This window comes from Melitaea cinxia, chromosome 8, assembly GCF_905220565.1.
Source record: "Melitaea cinxia chromosome 8, ilMelCinx1.1, whole genome shotgun sequence".
In the NCBI taxonomy this organism is placed as follows: domain Eukaryota; kingdom Metazoa; phylum Arthropoda; class Insecta; order Lepidoptera; family Nymphalidae; genus Melitaea; species Melitaea cinxia.
In genome coordinates, this window is record NC_059401.1 from 1808757 (window position 1) to 1831534 (window position 22778).

At 35.2% G+C, this 22778-nt stretch overlaps 1 protein-coding gene and 1 long non-coding RNA gene across 2 annotated transcripts; one reads left to right on the forward strand and one right to left on the reverse strand.

The window, feature by feature from the left end:
• The first annotated feature begins 3 nt into the window (after positions 1 to 3).
• On the forward strand, positions 4 to 18557 carry LOC123655770 (transcriptional protein SWT1). Its single transcript, XM_045591524.1, is given in 16 exon segments — positions 4 to 427; positions 604 to 751; positions 1050 to 1874; positions 2549 to 2577; positions 3001 to 3103; positions 3602 to 3760; positions 4791 to 4894; positions 5016 to 5198; positions 6158 to 6344; positions 7274 to 7487; positions 10712 to 10849; positions 16626 to 16757; positions 17094 to 17225; positions 17406 to 17537; positions 17718 to 17849; positions 18024 to 18557. Coding segments are annotated over 16 exon segments (2838 nt in total). The 5' UTR covers positions 4 to 298; the 3' UTR covers positions 18115 to 18557.
• Positions 11578 to 11752, reverse strand: LOC123655638. Its single transcript, XR_006743437.1, has 2 exons — positions 11712 to 11752; positions 11578 to 11619 (listed from the first exon to the last, which is right to left on the reverse strand). It is a non-coding gene; the product is annotated as an uncharacterized LOC123655638 (long non-coding RNA).
• Positions 18558 to 22778: the final 4221 nt, after the last annotated feature.

Genomic DNA, 22778 nt, shown 5'->3' on the forward strand with positions numbered 1-22778 from the left:
GAATCTTTAGATGTTAGAAATTTAGAATGCATAATATTACATTTTGATAACGCGTAGTTAAAATTATAAAGATTATCTTAGACGTTTATAAGGTTAATAGTGTTTTAGTAGTTTTATAGAGTAGTATGAAATATCTTTTCATACAATAGTTATGTCTGGATTGATTGGATTGTCTGGGGCTCTGGGCTACTGAAATGTTATGTATCTAGCAACACAAAATATTTGTCAATTAGATCAACACATCCAACGATCTTGTTAGGTGTGATGGTTTTTGTTTAAACGTTTGTTGTTATTCGTTATGAATACCACTAAAAATGAAGACCAGAAACTGCCAGATGGCTGGGTGTTATGCCAGTCGAAATCGATTCCGGGAAGGAAATATTATTTTAACAAGAAAACCGGAAAATCTTCTTGGTCGGAACCACAGGTGAATTTCGTAATTTTTGTTTAGTATAGTTTGTTAGTTTTTTGTTTTTTTACCATTTACTTTTAGTTTTACATAATAATGACGTTTCTTTTACACCTTACCATAATTTAGATCATGAAATTTTCACATTTGAAAAGGATTACAACTTTGTAGACTAAAGTACGTTCTTTTTTAAGGACGATGACAAGTCTGACAAGAAATCGTATAAGAAGGAGAAATTTAAAAAACAGGAGAAGAGAAGGAAGGAGGAATTAGCAAAGAGAGGAACGAAGCGAAAGAGTGATAGCCATGAAGAAAACGTTTCAAAAAAAAGGGCGAAACTAGGTACGAAAATTTATGTATTTTAGTGATATTTTGTTATGACTAATATTCATTAAATTATACCTCCATTATTTTATGATTATAATTTATGTTTACTTAATTTTGAAGTTTTAATTTAATTTTATAAAAGTCGTTATTTTTTAGACATTATTATTGTTTCGAAAGTTAAGATGTATGATTTGGATGGCCTTGAATGTGGTCTAATTTATACAATATTTTATATATTTGGATGTATTCAATCCTTATCAATTTTATACTGAATGCTTTTCTATCTAATTAATTGTATTATTAAATTTATTAGACACAACTGATGGAGCAAGTGACAGAGCTAATAAAAGTGATACTTCACTTAACCAACTTAAAAGACGAAGAGAGGCTTCACCGAAATCAACCAGTACTCCGAAAACTACTCCTTCAAAGAGTACTCCAAACAGAAGGACAGCGACACCAAGTAAAACTTCTGCTAAAAATCTAGCTAACACAAGACTATCTCAGTTACGAGCATTACTTAATGCTGAAGCAAATGAGGAGGAAGAATCAGAATCTCTGAATAAGAAGACTAGAATTAGCCCAAAAACAGGATCCAATGAATTATCACAACGAATCAGTAGGACTGAACGTAAAAGTCCTAGTTTCAACGATTCAAGATCGACCCAATCACCTAGTAGTGATAGTTTACAGTCTATACCATCTCCTTCTCAATTCTTTGCAGCAAATAAAATCATATCATCTATGAAAGCTCAATTACCGGAAGAATATTGCTGTAAAGAGAAACAAAAAGATACATATGCCGATATAGAAAAGGGTATATGCAGTCAGATTCCCGAATATCCATTTTCAAAGCATCCAGCTACTCCACCACAGTTCTCCGAAGCTAGCAAGTTAATGTCAGCTATAAAATCTAAGCTAGCGTACAAAGTATCGACGTCGAAAGATAGCATTATAAATTATGCGTCAGCTAAGGATAGAATGAATTCGATAAGATCTAATTTGAGTTTAGAGGCAGAACGTGATATGAATATTAGTCTCTTAAGTAATAGTAGTGACTTCGAGGCGAAATTAAGTACGGAAGCTATGGAGGTAGAAGATACAAAAGAGGTACGCACATAAAAGTCAATCATATTATGTTTAACACCAAGTTTGGGGTATTACAATTATCTTTTTTTTTTATCATGTGTTGGTATTAAATTTTTAGGATAAATTATGATAGATAAATATATGTATAGTTTTTCATGAGGATTGTATTATAGTTTTTATGGTAGTAAAGAGGAAGTCCTAAAAAACAGGTTCTATATAAAAATTATAATAATAGAAAAGATTTTTGAACCAAAATTATTGGGCATTGTAGTTGTTTTAATAACTTTAACAAATTGTATGTCGCTCAAAGAAAATTAAAATAAAATAATTTTTTTTAAAGTTTAATTTTTGTAGCTTAGGCGTATTTTTAATTCTTTCAATTAGTCTGTAATGTACCACTTTTGGGCGAAGACCTCTTACTTATATCGGAAAAAGATTGGACCTTCATACACCACTTTGGTGTGTAATTTCCATATTGCGAGTAATGTGTGCTAGGTATCAACACTTGTGTATGATAACAAACGGGACCAACTGTGCACACTCCCTAGGTATAAAGAAGAGATTGTACCCCAACTAGAAGCTAAACAATCGCTACCAGGTGTTTATTTTTATCAACTGTGTATTACAGCTGGACAGTTTAACATGCTCAGCTAGCTGATATGAGGAGACCCACAATGACATACACAGACTAGAAACAAATATTTTTGCAAATACAAATATCAGCACCGAGCAACAAATTAACTTTAACTGAGGTAGGGCACAGCAGGAATTTTCTGCTCAAAATATGGAGCAGCCCGACTGGGGTAGTACCTCGACCTTAAAGAAGAACACAGCTAAATAATACTGTTTTCAAGCAGTATTGTGTTCTTGTTGGTGAGTAAGGTGACCAGAGCTCCTGGGGCAACTGGGGATGGGCTCGGCAACGCGCTTGCGATGCTTCTGGTGTTGCAGATGTCTTATAAGCTGCGGTAATCGCTTACCATCATAAAAAGCAAAAAAAAACAAATTCAACACAAAAACTCCAATGTTAACACGACTATTTACACTATTAAACCCAAATGGCGACACTAAATCGTTTTCTTGCTTCTCTACACTAGGATGTTTATAATTATTCTAATTAACGTTTTTTATTTTTTTATTTTAAGGCAAAACAAAACATTCCCACAAATCCAAAGGATACCATTGGTGAGGGTGATAACATAGAACTGGTTGTAGATACAAATATATTTATACACGACCTTGACTTTATAAAGAATGTCCTTAATTCACATATAAAAGGTAAGAGTTAATATTAAAGTAATTATGAGTTATTAAACATTCACAGTCACGGACACTCTAAAGCTTGCTATTATCATCTGTAATTGAGTGTTCATTTATTGCATGTTACACTGTGATATATTTTTATTACGTAGCATTCACCATTCAGCCTGTAACATCATGATGCTGGGCATAGGCCTTTTTTGCCCATGTAGGAGAAGGTTTGGAGCTTTATCCACCACACTGCTCCACTGCATGTTGGCAGATATATTTCCCACTATGAGTAACGATCGCTATCCGATTTATATGATAATACCTGGGAACGACGGCTTAACGTGCTCTCAGAGACATTGTGGGGAGACCCATTTGTACAAATACAATATCCATCCTGATTGAGAATCGAACCCTCAAATCCTCAGTGTTTGAGGCGACTATTGGCATATAATACACCAGAGCGGTTGTTGTATAATAAAGAAGACGTCGTCAAATCTTTTACTAAATGGTGTTATTAATTTACAGGTTACAGCGAACAACCTACACTTTTAGTACCGTGGCGTGTAATAAACGAATTGGATAGGTTGAAAGACAACAACAATGGGAATGGAGCTCTTTGTAAACGTGCCAGGTCAGCCATGGACTACCTCTACAAGTCACTGCCGGAGAATAGTCGTATCAAAGGTATGTTTAATTACTTGCAAATAAATAGTAATTTTTTTTTTACCGAATACTGGCTGACCCGGCGAACTTCGCACTTTTTTTAAAGATCATTTTTTTTTTAAATTTTGTTTGATGTAAATCTTGTCCTGGCCAAAATTATTACAATAAAAATATCCAATTTGGTACAGTTAAATGATTTACCTTACTCAGAAGTTATGGGCGTGCATTTCGTCAAATCATTCCCGTTCCCCGTATTTCTGAAAAGAAATGAGATGAAATACAAGTATGAATGAGAGTATAACAAATTTTTGGGTGACGATTAGACCATAAGATGTTGGTTGTGGTCTAGGCGTTTGTGTAATGTGTGTATCTGGGTCCCGAGATGGAATTGTCAAATTCTCGTGAGGCTGTTGAACTTGGAGCATTTATTCATTTTGTTTCAAACTATTAAAAAAAGGGTAATGTTTGTAAGTTTACTTGTAGATATCTACGTTACTCTTGGAGGAGGTTTTCAATGCAACGGTATTTTTTATGTGTTCTCATTTTAATTTGAATGACTGTCAATGTCAACTGAAGTCAGTTCTTTTTTTCTTTGAGAACAATCACAGCAGATTAGTAAGTTGTAACTCCTTATAACAGCTATATCTCTCTATGCCATGGGGGACACTATGTAGTCGACTTGACACACAATTTTCCGTTGGTTCCGCGGGGCACACCGCATGAACGTGAGCCAGAGTCAATTTAAAATATATGACTTGGAAAAATATGTCGTATAGTAAGTAGTGCAATAAAAACTTATCATAAATTTTTTGTAAATAAGAACTTTTAAACTGGCCCCAAGGACTAAACAAGTGAGGCCCAACTGGTGTCCCCCATGGCGTTCAAGGTGTTAAATAAAGTGTCTAACTCTATGAAACTGCTCCTGCGAACTCTTCGAAAGTGCTCCTGGAGCCTATTTGAATAAAAAAATAATAATAATAATAAAATTAAAGCTATATATAAATTTAAAGCTATTTTTGATTTTTGTTTTTTTTTTTTTGAATATTTTCAGGTCAATCGTTACGCGATGCGAATTCCCACATCTATCCTTGTGAGGTTCCGGACGATGAGATACTGAACTGTAGTCTGCAACAGATCGAGAGAGGCAGGAATGTAGTGAGTTATTTTAATTTGCTTACGAGGCGAGCTTTGTAGTAGTTAGTGATTGTGTAGCTCATTCTAATTATACTTCTTTTTGTTATTAATTATTTTTGATATATGAGTGTGTTTTCTCCAGATTCTAGTGTCAAACGACAAGAACCTATGCAACAAGGCTACCATCAACGGAGTGAAAAGGATCAGTGTTGAAGAGCTGAAAGATCTAGTGGAAAATAAGCCTCAGCCGAGCGACCCTGACTTGCTGTCCAGTGTAAACCACTATACCCAGACGTTGTATCACTTGCTGGCTAATATACTCGAGGTCAGAAACTTCGTTTTTTTTATTTACTTTCGAAAACCAACAGAAGGTACACTACTAGACTTATAAAAACAATTAAAAAAATGATTGTTCTTTAGACCACACGACTGAAGTAAAACTTACGAAACGTAACTCTATCTCTTTCTATCTTCACTAATATATCTCCCTCTCAACTTCCGTTCGCCTCGCCCGATCACACTCCTCGTAACGCTCACGTTACGCATTCACCAGCTTCCCAAATCAAGCATGCGTAAAAAAGTTTTACGTTTAAAAACAAAGTATTTTCCCAATTCTAGGCGAATACAACTACAGCTTTTTAGGGGTTTACTTTTCAAAGTATGTTCCATAAGGAGCGATATAAAGCACGTGGAATAAAAACGTGTGGTGTAGTACACATAAAAGTGAGACAAATTTGCTGGACTAGGTATGGAGTTATCGGGGGAGGTGTGTTAATCAAAATAATAATAATACGCTTTATTGTACACCAAAAACAGAAATGATACATAGCAAAGAAAGAAAAAAAATATATTAACAATATATTCATTAGGTAAAGGGTGGCCTTATCGCTAAAAAGCGATCTCTTCCAGGCAACCTTAGGGCAAAGGAAATGGTCTAGCGTCAGCGTAGGTGTACAAGTTACAACAAATTTATTATAAATATTCAAATTACTAAACAGTTTTATTAAAGGGTACGGGGACACAAAAAGTTTGGGAAGCACTGTTTAAAACAGACTAACCCACCATCAATTATTTTTTTTTTTTTTTATATAATTTTAAGAAGGACATATTTACCATGTTGTTTATAATGTCGAAATATCGAGCTCCACAAAATAAAAAATTAAAAAAAAACATAGTAAATAATTAATGTTAAAAATATTTAATGGTTTTAAATAATTGTATTTTTTATTCTTAAATTAAAATAATAGTTATGTAAATAAATTAATTAACAAAAACAATTTTCAGAATGAAATGCGAGCTAAATATGATAATCTCTGGCTGCACGTATTATTCAAAGCGCCGCCTTGGACATTGGTGGACGTTCTCCGATGTTTGCTCAAACATTGGTTCGCTGTATTCAGCGAAGTATTTCCTCGGATAGAGCAGCTTCTAACTGATCTCAAGAACAGCTTGATCTCGATAGAAAGGAAAGGTAATTAATCATCATCATCTCCCTGCCCTTATCCCACTTATGTATGTCACGCCTTCACCAGTTTATTTCAAAAATCTTACACGAAAATTTTTTAAAATAAAAATAAAATCGTAAAAACTATTTGTACAATTAGTTGTGCTCCGCGGTTTCTCATGCTTTGAGTAATAATTGTGTTTGCTCGCAAACGAAAAAAAAACCGACTTTAATTACATCGACGAGTAATACAACGTAGATCGACGAGAAAATAGTCAAGTAACTACGCGTTATCAAAGATTACTCAAAAAGTAGTTATCAGACCTCAATAAAATTTATATGTGACCACATGACAAACATCCGCTTTCGATAAAATTAAAAATTATCAAAATCGGTACACCCAGTAAAAAGTTATTGCGGATTTTCGAGAGTTTCCCTTGATTTCTCTAGGATCCCATCATCAGACCCTAGTTTCCTTATCATGGTACCAAACTAGGGATATCTCCTTTCCAACAAAAAAAGAAATATCAAAATCGGTACATCCAGTAGAAAGTTATGCGGTATAATACAACGTAGGTCGACGAAAAAAGCGTCAAGTAAAAACGCATTATTAGATATAACTCGAAAAGTAGTTGTTAGATCTCAAATAAATTTAAATGGGACCAATTGGCACACACCACCTATCGATTAAAACAAAATTTGTCGAAATGGGTCTACGCGGTCAAAAGTTCTGATGTAACATACATAAAAAAAAAAAAAAAACAGTCGAATTGAGAACCTCCTCCTTTTTTGGAAGTCGGTTAAAAACAGTCTATAGGCCTCCTCGGTAAATGGGCTATTCAACAAAAAATAAGTTTTAGTTCTTGAAATTAACGCGCTTAAACATACAAATGATCTTTTCAGCTTTATAATATTACACAAGAGTTTAAAACCAATTGTTATCTGTATATTTTTAGATCCGGACACATTAACGCAATCGGAAGTGGCGAACTTTAAGGAGCTTTGTTTAGATGTAGCGAAGAGGTCTCAAATCATTCCAGAGTATATGGAGTTGGCTAAGGCGACAGTTGAGCGATTGTTGTGCAATCGTGTGAGCGAGACAGAGAACAATGAGAGAGACAGCGTCGTGGAGGCGTTTGAGAGCCTTTGGACTGTATTATCTAGTTATAGGTGAGGTTTTATTTTGTTTGAATTGGTGATAATTATTTATTTATTTAGGCCAGGTCTATTGTGCAGAAGCTTTACTTCAATCGTGTGGTCTAAAGCACTGCAACTGCGACGCCCCGACTTTTGGCCACACGTGTTGCGGCCGACTTCGTCTATTGTCTCGGAGTAGAAAGAAGAGGGACTACGGCAACATGGCCGTAGCCTCCTCTGCAGCTTGATGGTTTTTCAAATGAGGAGGGGGGATCTCTTTTTACCTTATTATTGCGAATGTACAATACGGCGTACCGGTCTAGGTGCGGGCGATGTGTCCTTCCCGCACCACAAAGCACAGCCTGCTTCGGTCGACCGCGAATAGATTTAGACCTTTGGTCGAGTGTGCCCAATGCCCAGGCATTTGTAGCAGCGCAGTGTTCGCTGCTTCAGCACTCTGGCTCTGGCGGAAGTCCAGCTGACAAGGAGTCTGCCGTTCTCAGCCAGAGCCTTCATACTTTGCAGTGGGAATCGTGCAGAGAAGCACCGAAGTGCCCATCCCTCACAGAACCAGTGTCATACTCTTTTTGTGGTATTGCCATCGTGTCGGAGTCGTCCAGTCCAGAGATTTCGAACACTTGCGAGTTTCATGAGCTCTTGCCAAAGTTCCAAGGACTTGAGCTCTTCCGCTAGATACTTCGCCTCGTCCGGGGTCTTCCCCTTCGCCAGCTCTAAGAGCCTGGACCTGTAGACGCACGCCGGATTTCTTAGACCCTTCTTTATGCCTAGGTCTCTTCTTCTTTTTGCTCTGCTTCCGTTGCTGCGCGACTGGTGAACAAGTGATTTGCCAACGCTATCCCGACCCTTTCCAGCAGGCCTAGCATGCGCGCCACGATAAAATTTTGTCTACCCCTTTTCTCGTATTATCTCTCTATGTCTACAGTAGCTAACATGCGTGCACGCGATACTCTTCTCGTTAAGTCAATAGAAGAGATAATCATTAAATTTTAGTGATCTGTGATATTTATCTCTACGGAAGCTAACATGACATCGTAATTTTGTCGAATTTTGTCGTTTTAGGAAGAGAAACTTCTCGTTTTCAATATTATCGACGAGAAAGACGATAAATAAAAAATAAATAAAACCGGGTGCCTATTTTTTGTCGTTTCCCTATTATAATTATATAATTTCGGTATACGAAGAGCGGGAAATGCGAAAAGTCGAGTGAAGTGTGCCATATAATGACACAAAAAACGTATTTGCGCCCTGTTGCTTCTTATTCTAAATAATAATATTAATAATACTTTATTTCAGACCAAAGTATAAGTCCATATTGGGTTAGTACAACAAGACAAGACAACATTCAGAATAAAAAACAAAACAAAATTGTATTAAAAAAATCAATAAGTAAAAATAAAATTAAATAGAATAAAAGTAAAATCAATAATAAAAAAAAAAAATCAAAAATTCAAAAAATTTTAAAAATTAAAAAAAAAAAAGAAAAAACAATGCGTGATAGAATTACAATTATCTAATGTGCGACAAGATATAAAGCACAACACGAGCATATTGTTTTACATATATAATTAAATTAATTTACTTACGCCGTTTTATTTTCCATATTAGATTTTTTAAATTAGATATACACTTTTTATCTTAGCCAAAAGGCCGAGAACATTGTTAAATATAATTGTGTTTGCTCGCAAACGAAAAAAAAACCGACTTCAATTACATCGACAAGTAATACAATGTAGATCGACGAAAAAATAGTCAAGCAACTACGCGTTATCAAAGATTACTCAAAAAGTAATTATCAGATCTCGATAAAATTTATATGTGACCACATGATAAACATCAGCTTTCGATTAAATTAAAATTTATCAGAATCGGTACACCTAGTATAAAGTTATTACGGATTTTTGAGAGTTTCCCTCGATTTCTCTGGGATCCCATCATCAGATCCTGGTTTCCTTATCACGGTACTAAACTAGGGATATCCCCTTTCCAACAAAAAAAGAATTATCAAAATCGGTACATTCAGTAGAAAGTTATGCGGTATAATACAACGTAGGTCGACGAAAAAAGCGTCAAGTAAAAACGCATTATTAGATATAACTCGAAAAGTAGTTGTTAGATCTCAAATAAATTTAAATGGGACCAATTGGCACACACCACCTTTCGATTAAAACAAAATTTGTCGAAATCGGTCTACCCGGTCAAAAGTTCTGATGTAACATACATAAAAAAAAAAAAAACAGTCGAATGGAGAACCTCCTCCTTTTTTGGAAGTCGGTTAAAAACATGTGTCACTCGTTTGAAATTATACAAACGTTGGCTCATCCCGGTTTGGCACGATTGGTCAATAACCTTGTAAATTCAACTTTACGACATAAGAAATAAGAATGATATTCAGTTGTGATTATGGTTGATAATGTTTCTCTACTCGACAAGGCGAAGTCTTCGGAAGAGAATTTTGTCTCTCGTAGTGCGCATGTTAGGGTAATCGAGAAAATACTCGATGTAGACATTATCTCTCTCTCTCGTCAAGAGATATCTCGTTGTATGCATGCTAGGCCGGCAGGAGCTCTCTTACTCACCACTACTTGAAAGCAGTATTATTTAGCTGTGATCTTCTGTATGGTCGAGGTAATTCCTCAGAAAGGGCTGCTCCAGATTTTGAGTAGGATATTTCCTGCTGTGTACCACCTCAATTTAAGTGAAGTTAGAGAAGCTATGGAGATATTATGACATAAAAAAAAAAAAAAAATATGGTCACAGGCGATTCTGTACAATTTGCGGAAGATATTTTGTATATTTTGTTGTTGTCGATTTTAAAAGTAGGTGTAGGTTTACTGGTATGATATCTAGTCTACAGTTTTATAAAGTCATCTATCAGCAGTATCCTCTTTTTTCCTGCCTTAGTCTATTTTAATTTTCCTTTTGTTTCTTTTCCAGCAAGGCTTGGATTTTTGACATTACCAATTTTTAATTGGTGGTGATTACTTATGCTATGTGCCAATACAGAGTATCATTTTTACTCATTTACAAAATGTGATGTGCATAAATTTATTTATTTATTTATATTATAATTATTTATAATGTAATTATAACAATTATGACGTGTACATAAATTTATACATATTTTACTGTACACCATAGTCAAGTTGACAACACAAAAATTCATTGAACAATTAATGTATAAAAAATGAGTTTTGTTTTACAACTTTGAAATACATATTTATAATTTTTATTTCTAGCGCTAAGCTAGCGACAGCGCTAGGCATTCAACACAGTATAGAAGATAAGTTGCCAGGAAATGAATCCTTAGACGTTCTAACAAGCAAGTGGAGCTTCATCAGCGGTCATGTTAATGATCTCACGGAGGCTATGAAGGAGTAAGTGAATTATTTATATATATTCTTTTACACTAAGTAAATTTTACAATAATCATTATAATAATAATATATAAATCATTATACTAAGTTGGCAAGGGTGAACTTATCTCTAAAAGAGATCTCTTCCAGTCAACCCATGGCAGTGAGAGATAATGTCAACGCGGGGCAAAGTAGTGCAGGAATAGAATAATAATAATAAAAAAACATATAAAATATTAATACGGAATTTATAATATTGATACAGAATGGATACAAGCGAGAGGCATCAAATTAACCACATATGATAAATACAAAAGTTTCATCATCATCACTTCAGCCTATCGCAGTCCACTGCTGGACATAGCCCTCCACAAGTTCGCGCCAAAAATGGCGTGAACTCATGTGTCTTGCCCATAGTCACCACGCTGGGCAGGCGGGTTGGTGACCGCAGGGCTGGCTTTGTCGCACCGAAGACGCTGCTGCCTGTCTTCGACCTGTGCATTTCAAAGTCAGCACTTGGATGGTTATCCCGCCATCGGTCGATTTTATAAATTCCAAGGTGGTAGTGGAACTGTGTTATCCCTTAGTCGCCTCATACGACATCCACGAGAAGATAAGGGGTGGCTATATTGTTTACTGCCATAACCACACAGCAGATGTTTACTTACTGTTAATGTTCATTTCCGTTGATATTAGTTTCTGAGTTTAGGGTGATATATGTATAATAATAATTATACTTTTTCTGTTCCTTTTAATAGAAATCCCAAAATAAAGACTATATTTGCGTTTCTCTAAAACAAGAAATTTATTTATATTACCACATATTTTCTATATTTACAATTCTTAGCATTTAAACTTAATTATAATTACAATATTCTCTTACCTAAAACAAGAAAAACAACATTTAAAGCCTTTATTTAAACTAATTTTCTCACAATCTTAATGTAAAAATATTTCTGTCATCACAACAAAGTTTTATTTTTCTGTCCTGACAATAAAATAAACAAAAAGGTTCTAACTAAAAAAAAGTAACGAAATATAAATTGAATGTTGTGTTTTCTTTACATCTCCCCTCCAGAAAGAAACAATTGCAAGTGGTAATCCATGCAATTGTTCATTTAACAACCAAAACTGGAGTCAGTTTGGTAATGTGGTAGAAATTTGATTCCGATTTTCTATGTCCAGTATTAACTTCAAAGATTGATTTGGAAATCTTCAGAATTTCATACGGTCCAATTCTTAACTCATCTGTTTTCTTCCTATTTAATCGATTTCCGTTTTCCACATAGACTCTGTCTCCCACTTTCAATACACATTCTTTTCTATGTAGGTCGAAAATTTTCTTATCATAATTGTGAGAATTAATTGTATTTTTTAAGGCTAATTTTCTATCTCTTTTTAGATTTTCTTTTGTAGATCTTGATTTCAGTTCAGTTGGTAGAATATTTACATTTTCTCCTTCCAAAAGATATTTTGGGGCAAACTTTGTTACTGTATGTTCCGTTTCATTATATTTTTCTACACATTTATGAGCAATTGTTGTCCATGATGTTTTTTTATCACTTTCATTTATTTTACATCTTATTTTATTGACTAAAGTTTGGTTTAGCCTTTCATTAATTCCGTTTGAGAATGGTGTATCCACAGCAGTAAAAAACATTTTTATGTTATTTTATTTTAGTAATTCCTTAAAATCTTTCGAATTTATACCAGGGTATTGGTCCGTTAATATTATATCAATATTGTAACTTTGTGTCACACGTTTTACAAGTCTAATGAAATCATTTGGGCTTTGAGTTTTGAGGTGAAAATAAAAGCATATCTAGTAAAATGATCAACCAGTAAATGAAGGTACTTTTTTGTTGACCGTGATCCTCCGAAATCTCCAATAGTATCAATTGATACAATTTCAAATGGACGTCTTGCTGGACCTAAATATGACAATAAGCCATACTTTGTCTTTTTCCTTGATTTGATTTTTATACAAATTTCACAGTCATTACAAATTTGTTTAATGTTTGTAATGATGTTTTTTGCTGTGTAGAATGGTGTTATTTTATTTTCATTCTCCAATAGAAATTTTCCTTTTTCATTTTGTAAGTGCATATTTGTTTTTTGATCATGTTTTATGTCTTCTAGGTTTATTAAATTTACTACTTTCAAAAAATCATCAGCATTCTCATAACAATCTAAGACTGAATTTCTGCTTAAACTATCTGCTTCTTGATTTGATTTTCCTGGATTGTATTTAATTTTAAAATTATATTGTGATAGATAGTAAGTCAAATCACCAAGTTCTTCATCAGTTCTAGACTTGATGTTCAAATTTTCTAATGGTTTATGATCTGAGTATACTGTAAATTCTCTTCCCATAAGCCAGAGCTGCCAATATTTCACAGCTTCTTTTATTGCCAAACATTCTAGGTATATAGTCTTTTTCTTCTTTTGAGCTTCAGTTAATTTTTTTGAAAAATAAGCAACCGGCTTATTGTCTCCTTGTTTATCTTCTTGTTTTAACACCGCTCCCACTCCCTTAATGCTTGCATCTGTGTAAATGCTTATTGGTAGTTTAGGGTCAAATATCTTCAAAATTGGTTCTGAGCATAGCAATTTTTATTTTATCAAATGATTCCTGACATTCTGTAGACCATATGAATTTCACATCTTTCCGTAGTAAATTATGTAAAGGTTCCAGGATGATTGCGCTGTTAGGTATAAACTTATGATGAAAATTTACTTTTCCAAGGAATTGACGTATATTCTTCCTTGTTTCTGGAACTGGGAAGTTTTTCACAGCAGTTAAGTAGTCTTTCAAGGGTTTAATTGAATTGTTTTCTATTATATGGCCTAAATACTTGGCATAATGATTTGCAAAGATACATTTGGAAAATTTTAGTCTAAAACCTTCAGTAAGGATCGCTTCCAATAACCTTGATAGGTGTATTATATGTTCTTCAAAACTTTTTGAAAAAATTAAAATGTCATCTATAAAATTTACTGCAAAACTACAGAGTTTGTATTTTCTAATGATATTACTCAATATTCTCTGGAATATAGCCGGAGCTGTCTTTAATCCAAAAGGAAGGCACGTCCATTGGAAATGACCATCTTGTGTCAGAAATTTGCAATGCAGTTTTGTATCTATCTTGAATTTTTAATGGAATTGACCAGAATGCAGAATTTACGTCTAAAGTGGAAAAGTATTTACAGTTAACAGTTTTCATTATTAAATCATCAATTAATGGAAATGGTTGTAATTGAGGGATTACAGTTTTGTTTAATTCTCTAAAATCTATACATAATCTTGGTTTTTTTTTCATCTTCGTTTTTATATGCCAGTGTTACTGGAGCAGTAAATGGGCTATAAGACTCCTCAATCAATTTTTTTTCTAGTAGTTTTGATATTTGACTTTCTATTTCTTTTCTATCTTCTGCTGTACATCTATATGGACGCTTGCAACAATATTTATGTACCATTAAGTCAATGTGAGCCTCATAATCCCTTACAGTGCCGACGTCATATTTATCCTTAGCAAACACCGTTTTGTATTTTTCTATTAACCTATTTATCTCTGATTGTTGAAATGAATCTAGATGGTTTACTATCATTTCAAATTTATCCACGTTTATATTTTCATTAAAATTAATTTCATATTTACTTACCAATTTTATTTCTTCTCTATTTTTGTCACCTAGTACATCAGGAATTTCGACATTTTTATTTTGAGCATCTCTCCTTAAGTATTTATTTCCCTTCATATCCTCTTCATTTGAAGTTAACCCTTCTTCATTTTGATTATCACATTGTGTGATTTTTAATTCTTCATTTTGCATTAATTTGAAATTTTTAATGCAATCCAGACCAATCAAAAAATCATAATGAAAATTTTCACTATCTATTACAAAAATATCCATAGTTTTTTCAATATTATAAATTTTTATTCTTAATGTTACCATTCCTTTTACTTTTTTCTCACCATTAATAGTTTTTAAGTTTACCATTTGTATGTTATTTGTATTTTCTTTTTTTTGTATCTTCAGTAACTTAGCATTTATTAATAACACATTTGAACCTGAATCATAAATTCCAGAAACTTCTAAAGTGTCATTTAAAAGTAACCTTAATTTCATTAATGGTTGCGTTATTAGTTTTTTGGATTTTTATCATTTAGTTCAATTTCTAATTCTGAGTTATTTACATGTTTTACCACTGCGTTTTTATTTTTCTCTCGGCACCAGCAATTTTCCTCAGGATGGTAACGTTTTCCCCTTTTTTCATAACACAAATTTGGCAGGGTTGTTTTGCTTCAATTTGTTTTTGTTTAGGGTTCAAATTTGTATATATATATTTTTCATGTTTATTTCTTCCAATTAGATATTCCAATTTTACTATTTCATTCTAGAGATCTTCCGTTGTTTGTAAAATTTCTCTATCAATTTAATCAGTGACATAATTAGGTAAACCTAATGCTATAAGATCAATAAGCGTCCCAGTATCAATAGATTTTCTTACTTCTAACAACAATTTTTCTTTTTTTAAAGCATATTCAAGTAGCGAGCCTGCTTGGTATTTAAAATTAAGTGCATATCGAATGGGCGACCATCCTTTGCTTGCAAGTCTCACAAAATTTTTTCTCCCATTTGTCCCATTCTGATTCTACTGTATATTTAATTATCATACAGCTGTACCAATCAACACCAGAGTATTCCAAAAAATTCTTTAATATTTCGATTTTTTTCTTGTCTTCGTTAATTTGGAAACGTTCACATTCTTTATTAAAATCTTTAATCCATTGACAGGCATTTAGGTTTCTTCCGGTGAATTTTTCAATCTTAAGATCCTTTGCAATTTTTCCCAAGGTTTGATTTTCAGACTCTTTTTCTTTTCCTTCAAGTATTTTTTCTAATAGTTTTTCCAATGTTTGATTTGAACCGCCAGGTATAGATTCAACCTTATCTATTTTTTCTACAATTTTTTCCAAGTAAAAATCATTAAACTGCAAATTTTGTTCTTCATCTAAATATATTTTTGACATTTGATCTGTCAATGTTATCCATATTTTCCTTGTTTGATGTCTTTTATTTAGTGATTTTTTTACCTTTACAAAGTTTGTGGTATTAGTAATTTCTTTATGTAGACTTGTAGGTTGGTATTCGGCTGGTATTTCAAAAACTCGACCATCAGGTGTACCTATTGAGGTTATGCATAAGATATTTGATTTTCCATCTGCTGCTGTCTTGACAGCGAAATCAAATCTTAATTTATCCTCCTTTTTTATTTTATTTTTATTCCTTTTTATCTTTGTTACTTTTAATAGAAATCCCAAAATAAAGACTATATTTGCGTTTCTCTAAAACAAGAAATTTATTTATATTACCACATATTTTCTATATTTACAATTCTTAGCATTTAAACTTAATTATAATTACAATATTCTCTTACCTAAAACAAGAAAAACAACATTTAAAGCCTTTATTTAAACTAATTTTCTCACAATCTTAATGTAAAAATATTTCTGTCATCACAACAAAGTTTTATTTTTCTGTCCTGACAATAAAATAAACAAAAAGGTTCTAACTAAAAAAAAAGTAACGAAATATAAATTGAATGTTGTGTTTTCTTTACATATGTATTTTTTTATGTATGTTATATTAATATGTATGGATCAAAAAAAAAATGTATGTAAGTCGGCTTGTTACTTATAACTAAAGCATGAAGTGGTTTTCCTTAGGAACAAATGACCGTGTGTACACACGGTCATTTATTTATTACTAAATTTTAGCGTGTTTGTGACAGTGTGTTAAGTGAGGAGGGCCCAGCGCGGGGCGAGAGGGCGATGCGACTTCACGGAGCGTTGTTACGAGCGCGGAGCGCCACCGCAGGGGACCTGGCGGCGCACCACGTCGCCGCCTTCTGTCTGCGGTGCGAGTGAGTACAGTGTGCTTGTGGCAGTGTGTCGAGTGAGGAGGGCCCAGCGCGGGGCGAGAGGGCGCTGCGACTGCACGGAGCGTTGTTACGAGCGCGGGGCGCCACCGCAGGGGACCTGGCGGCGCACCACGTCGCCGCCTTCTGTCTGCGGTGCGAGTGAGTACAGTGTGCTTGTGGCAGTGTGTCGAGTGAGGAGGGCCCAGCGCGGGGCGAGAGGGCGCTGCGACTGCACGGAGCGTTGTTACGAGCGCGGGGCGCCACCGCAGGGGACCTGGCGGCGCACCACGTCGCCGCCTTCTGTCTGCGGTGCGAGTGAGTACAGTGTGCTTGTGGCAGTGTGTCGAGTGAGGAGGGCCCAGCGCGGGGCGAGAGGGCGCTGCGACTGCACGGAGCGTTGTTACGAGCGCGGGGCGCCACCGCAGGGGACCTGGCGGCGCACCACGTCGCCGCCTTCTGTCTGCGGTGCGAGTGAGTACAGTGTGCTTGTGGCAGTGTGTCGAGTGAGGAGGGCCCAGCGCGGGGCGAGAGGGCGCTGCGACTGCACGGAGCGTTGTTACGAGCGCGGGGCGCCACCGCAGGGGACCTGGCGGCGCACCACGTCGCCGCCTTCTGTCTGCGGTGCGAGTGAGTACAGTGTGCTTGTGGCAGTGTGTCGAGTGAGGAGGGCCCAGCGCGGGGCGAGAGGGCGCTGCGACTGCACGGAGCGTTGTTACGAGCGCGGGGCGCCACCGCAGGGGACCTGGCGGCGCACCACGTCGCCGCCTTCTGTCTGCGGTGCGAGTGAGTACAGTGTGCTTGTGGCAGTGTGTCGAGTGAGGAGGGCCCAGCGCGGGGCGAGAGGGCGCTGCGACTGCACGGAGCGTTGTTACGAGCGCGGGGCGCCACCGCAGGGGACCTGGCGGCGCACCACGTCGCCGCCTTCTGTCTGCGGTGCGAGTGAGTACAGTGTGCTTGTGGCAGTGTGTCGAGTGAGGAGGGCCCAGCGCGGGGCGAGAGGGCGCTGCGACTGCACGGAGCGTTGTTACGAGCGCGGGGCGCCACCGCAGGGGACCTGGCGGCGCACCACGTCGCCGCCTTCTGTCTGCGGTGCGAGTGAGTACAGTGTGCTTGTGGCAGTGTGTCGAGTGAGGAGGGCCCAGCGCGGGGCGAGAGGGCGCTGCGACTGCACGGAGCGTTGAGCTTCATGGAGAAAGAGGCCTATGCCCAGCAGTGGGATGTTTCAGGATGAATCAGTCAATCAATAAATGTTTCTTATTAACTTTCCAGGAACATGCTACAGGAAGCCTACACCAAGTTCTCTCAGTTGGCGGATTTACTGAACGTATGTAAAAGTAAATTTTCCGATGATAATAATTAATTGCGTTGTATCGTCGCAGTCAACTGTTTACTTAATTTTTTTTTTACAATATTTATACTCAGTTGTTTTGTAATTACTATAACTACTCTTTTTTTGATTTGTTTAATTCTATGATCGCATTAGAAAATGATATTAATGACTATTTACATGATAACAGAAGGCCAGTTTCCATATTAAATATACGACTTTTAGACCTTTTCAAGGAAAATATATAATACAAAGTCGACTACACATACAGAAACACAGAGACATATATGTAGTCTATATACACAAGACACTTGAAACGATAATTGTATACATTACATCGTTATATGAATTATTTATATATGCGTGTTTGTATATAATTTTGCGGCTATTATGTACATCACAGGTAGATTAATTTATGGGAGGTTAAATTTTTGTTATTTCTGACTCTACCTTAATCCCGGTGCTGCGGGAAGTGTACTCATGCTCCGTTCTGCGACTATCACGCGTTATTTTCGAACAAATTTATGTAAAAACGATCTTTACTGCAAGATCAAAATACGATACGAACTGACCTTTAACGACTTACAAATAGACACTTTTAAACAAAATAACGCGTCAGACATAATATTCTAATAAAATTAGTAACATTGCGTGCTAGAATATAGATATAGAAATTCGAAAAATACCCAAAACCGAATCGGAGCACCCCACTGTCCACGTGGTCTTGGTCTGCCCTACCTCTAGTGTTTTTTTAAGCCGGAGGCGCGGAGGGAGGGCAGCCCTCGCCCGCCGTTCGAAAAAAAAGAAAGAAGAAAAGTTTCAAACATATATTCACTAGCTGATCCGGCAAACGTTGTTTTACCAGATATACGTATCGTATATCATAATTTATATTTTATAATATAAACCTTCTACCAAACACGCTTCATCTTATGGTATAAGTATTATTCCGATGGGTTTAGTAGTTTTCGCAGTATAACCAAACAAAAAGAACCGGCCCTCCATTAGTATAGATTTTGATCAGTACGTGTCTTTCCAGTTTCAATTTTAAAATGTCACTTACATAAAGTTTGTCTCAATAAAGATAGCTTTATGGATATTAATTTGCATGTATTCTCGGGATTAGGGATTATGCCTGTAAAAAGAATTGACTGATACAAATGCTCGAAACTATACCCAAGCTTTTTTGGTATTGAGTAAAGAAAATGGCGCGGGCTTTAATTTTGGTCAGTGTTGCTGAATTCGAATTTATTTAGAAAATTTGGCTTCGTGCTCTGCGGTAAAAGATTTGCAGAAAACGTGGCAGATGTAACGATATTGATTAAGAGTAATTTGATCATTGTAATGGTATTGTAAGAAAGACAGTCTATAAGAATGGATAGAATACGTAATACATTAAGTAATGTCGGTTTTTTTTGTATTTTTTAAAGTAAATCGGTTTCATTAATGACTAAATATTGTCTGAACATGTTTTATCTGAGTATGTCTCAGTCTTTTTGTTTGCTTCTAAACAATAGAACAGACACGAGATCATTATAGATTTTGAAATAATATAATGAGCTTATCTTGTCAGCTAAATTAATTGTTGCAGTTTGCATAAGCTTTTTTAGATAAATTTTTCTATATTGTATATGGTATTGAAATGGCCACCGAGTGTTGTCATACACATCAAAGTATCTTTTCGAATGCACTGAGCATTTGCATGTCAACATTTTTTTAATGATCTATGAGGTAGACTTGTTTTAGATGCATTAATAATAATAACACTTAATAAGTTCATGTGCTTAAAATTTCCAACTTAAAAAACCATCAGGTGAGCCGTACGCTTGTTTGCTGACCTAGTGACATAAAAAAAAAATTATAAATATTCTCTTAAAATATTCTTACCTCATTTAATCTAAATAATAAAATAAAAAAAACTACAAGTATTAAGTTATTGTTAGAATAACACAAAAAAAAAATCGAGATCGATGGTAAGTGATTACCGCAGCTTATAGACGCTTGCAATACCAGAAGCATCGGAAGCGCGTTGTCGACCCTATCCCCAATCCCCCAGAAGCTCTGGTCACCTTACTCACCAACAGGAACACAACACTGCTTGAAAGCAGTATTATTTGGCTGTGATCTTCTGTAAGGTTTAGATACTACCCAGTCGGGCTGCTCCATATTTTGAACTAGATGGAGCTTTCCTGCTGTGCCATATTATAGAATTTTATTCACAGTGATTCATAAAAATGTATAATAATGATAAGTTATCAGACTGGGGACCGACCGACCGTAGACCAGGGGTTCCCAAACTTATTTTGTCTACTGCCCACTAAGAGAATAAATTATTTTAGCAATCTTTTAATGAATATTAGTTGATGTTCACAACTTGTAGTCGAGAGTCCTTATAGATTAAATGACAAATCCCCCCCCCCCCCAAGCCTCTACACAACGGCACCCTTTTTTTTCTAGATCTCTTCCCAAAAGCCCCCCTTTAGTACTGCAGCGCCCACAAGGGTGCGTTATCGCCCACTTTGGGAAACACTGACGTAGACTATACATTAGAAACTGTATAGCGAAAATACATAAACTATACATAAAAATCTTATTCCACGCACCTTACTCACGCATAATAGAGAAAGAAAGGATAAATAAGGAACTTCGTTCCAAAAATATGAAGTAAGATAAAACTCAGAATTTCCTACTTTTTTAAGTCGGTCAAAAAGTAATATGATTCACCGAGTTGGTATTACTTCTATGCTTACTTGTAAATCCTTTTCATAAATATACGTTTATTTATTTTATGTATGTATAAGCTGTGACTCGCGGTTTTACTTGTAATTTCAAACACAGTCAAGAAAAATGTAGTCGATGCTATTCAGCTATCTGCGTACCAAGTTTCATTGGAATCAGTTGTGTAGTCAGTAATTATACTATAAGTGTTAAATGTCATAATATTATATCAGTAATATTTTTTTACTGGAAAGTTGGCAAACAAGCGTACGGCTCTCATGATGGTAATCGATTACCGTAACTTTACCCAACCTTGTAAAAAGATGGTATTAACACTTTTAAAATATATTACACTCTGAAAATCTTAAATATTTTTTTTCTTTTTTTTTAATATTAAAGCAGTTGACTGTGACTGTTCTGGTATCTAGTCGCAATTTGTACAAACGTATTTAAAATATTTAGAGAAATTTGTATAAAATATTTATCTTCAATTTATTTATGAAGTTCCTTTCATAAACTCACTAAATATATACAAAACGCTGTATTATCTTTGAAATATGTTCAAAGAGGCGGACTTAAAAATTATTTATTAATATTGCAAATAATTAAAAAAAAATATACAGATGGATATAAATGAGAACTATAAATTAAACATAGCCATATGCAATAATTGTACAAACGAAAATACAAAATACCGATTACAATTACATTGATTAATACGACATAGGTAGACGAAAAAAAGGTCAAGTACATACGAGTTATTGGTGATAACTCATAAAGTACTTGGTAGATTTCGATCGAATTCATATGGGACCACAAGACAAGCATCACCTTTTGATTAAAAAAAATTGTCGACAAAAAAAAATTGTAAATAACGCATTATTAGCAATATCTCAAAATGTATTTACCAGATCTCAATAGAATTTTAATGGGACCACATGACACAGACCACCTTTTGATTAAAAAAAAAAAAAACATCGAAATCAGTCAAAAGTTCTGAGGTAACATACACAAAAAATACAATGTAATTGAGAACCTCATCCTTTATTTTTGAAGTCGGTTGAAAATCAGCCAAATATAAGCTGTTTAATTTTAGTTGTAAACCTATCTTGTGTCCAAGCTACTGCTCCTTTGTGACTAATTTTTTGTATATAACTTTTAAATGCTGTGTAGTATAATGTATTCCCATTGAATTCCTCTCGTTTGTATCCACTTGTATAATAACAAGTCTTGTTAGGAAAACATTTTGATGGTATTGCACGCCATTTTCTCTTTCTATATTTTCAACTGTACAGTCCTCTGAATACCACCAATAAATGTTATTAAGATACATATATCTGAGACGTCAAGATGAGAAGAAATTTTTATTGTAATCATCTATTTTGACATGACCACGTCTAATAAATAGATGAACGACGGCTGCATGCACGAAAAACGACTCATTGCAGCTTTACGTTCATTGTAGCGTTACGTTCAGTGTCCCGTTGCGCTCTTCCACTCGATTGGCCTACGCGTCCGAGGCGATCTTTTGTTATGACGTTGTCACGTTAAACTATCGTCCGTAAACCAACTTTACATACAACAAATTTTTTGAAATAATTATTTGTTTAAAAGTTAATCAACATGGCAAATTGTAACATACTATGATTGCAAATAATTATTGTAACTAAACCAATAACTGAAATAGAACAGTCTAATATGTATTCAATAATTTTTTTTTGCATAGTAACATGAAAGGAACTTTATTGTCTTCCAAGACTGACTAATCGTTATATTTTGGTGAATGTCACCTTTACTAAGTTCTAATAGATCTACCAATATTAGAGACATCTATTGAAAAACATCTCTAGCTCAAATAACATAAGAACGTAGAACTCCCCTCCCCCCTATAACTTAGGGGTATGAAAAATAGATGTTGGCCGATTCTCAGACGTATCCGATATGCACACAAAATTTCATAAAAATTGGTCCGGACGTTT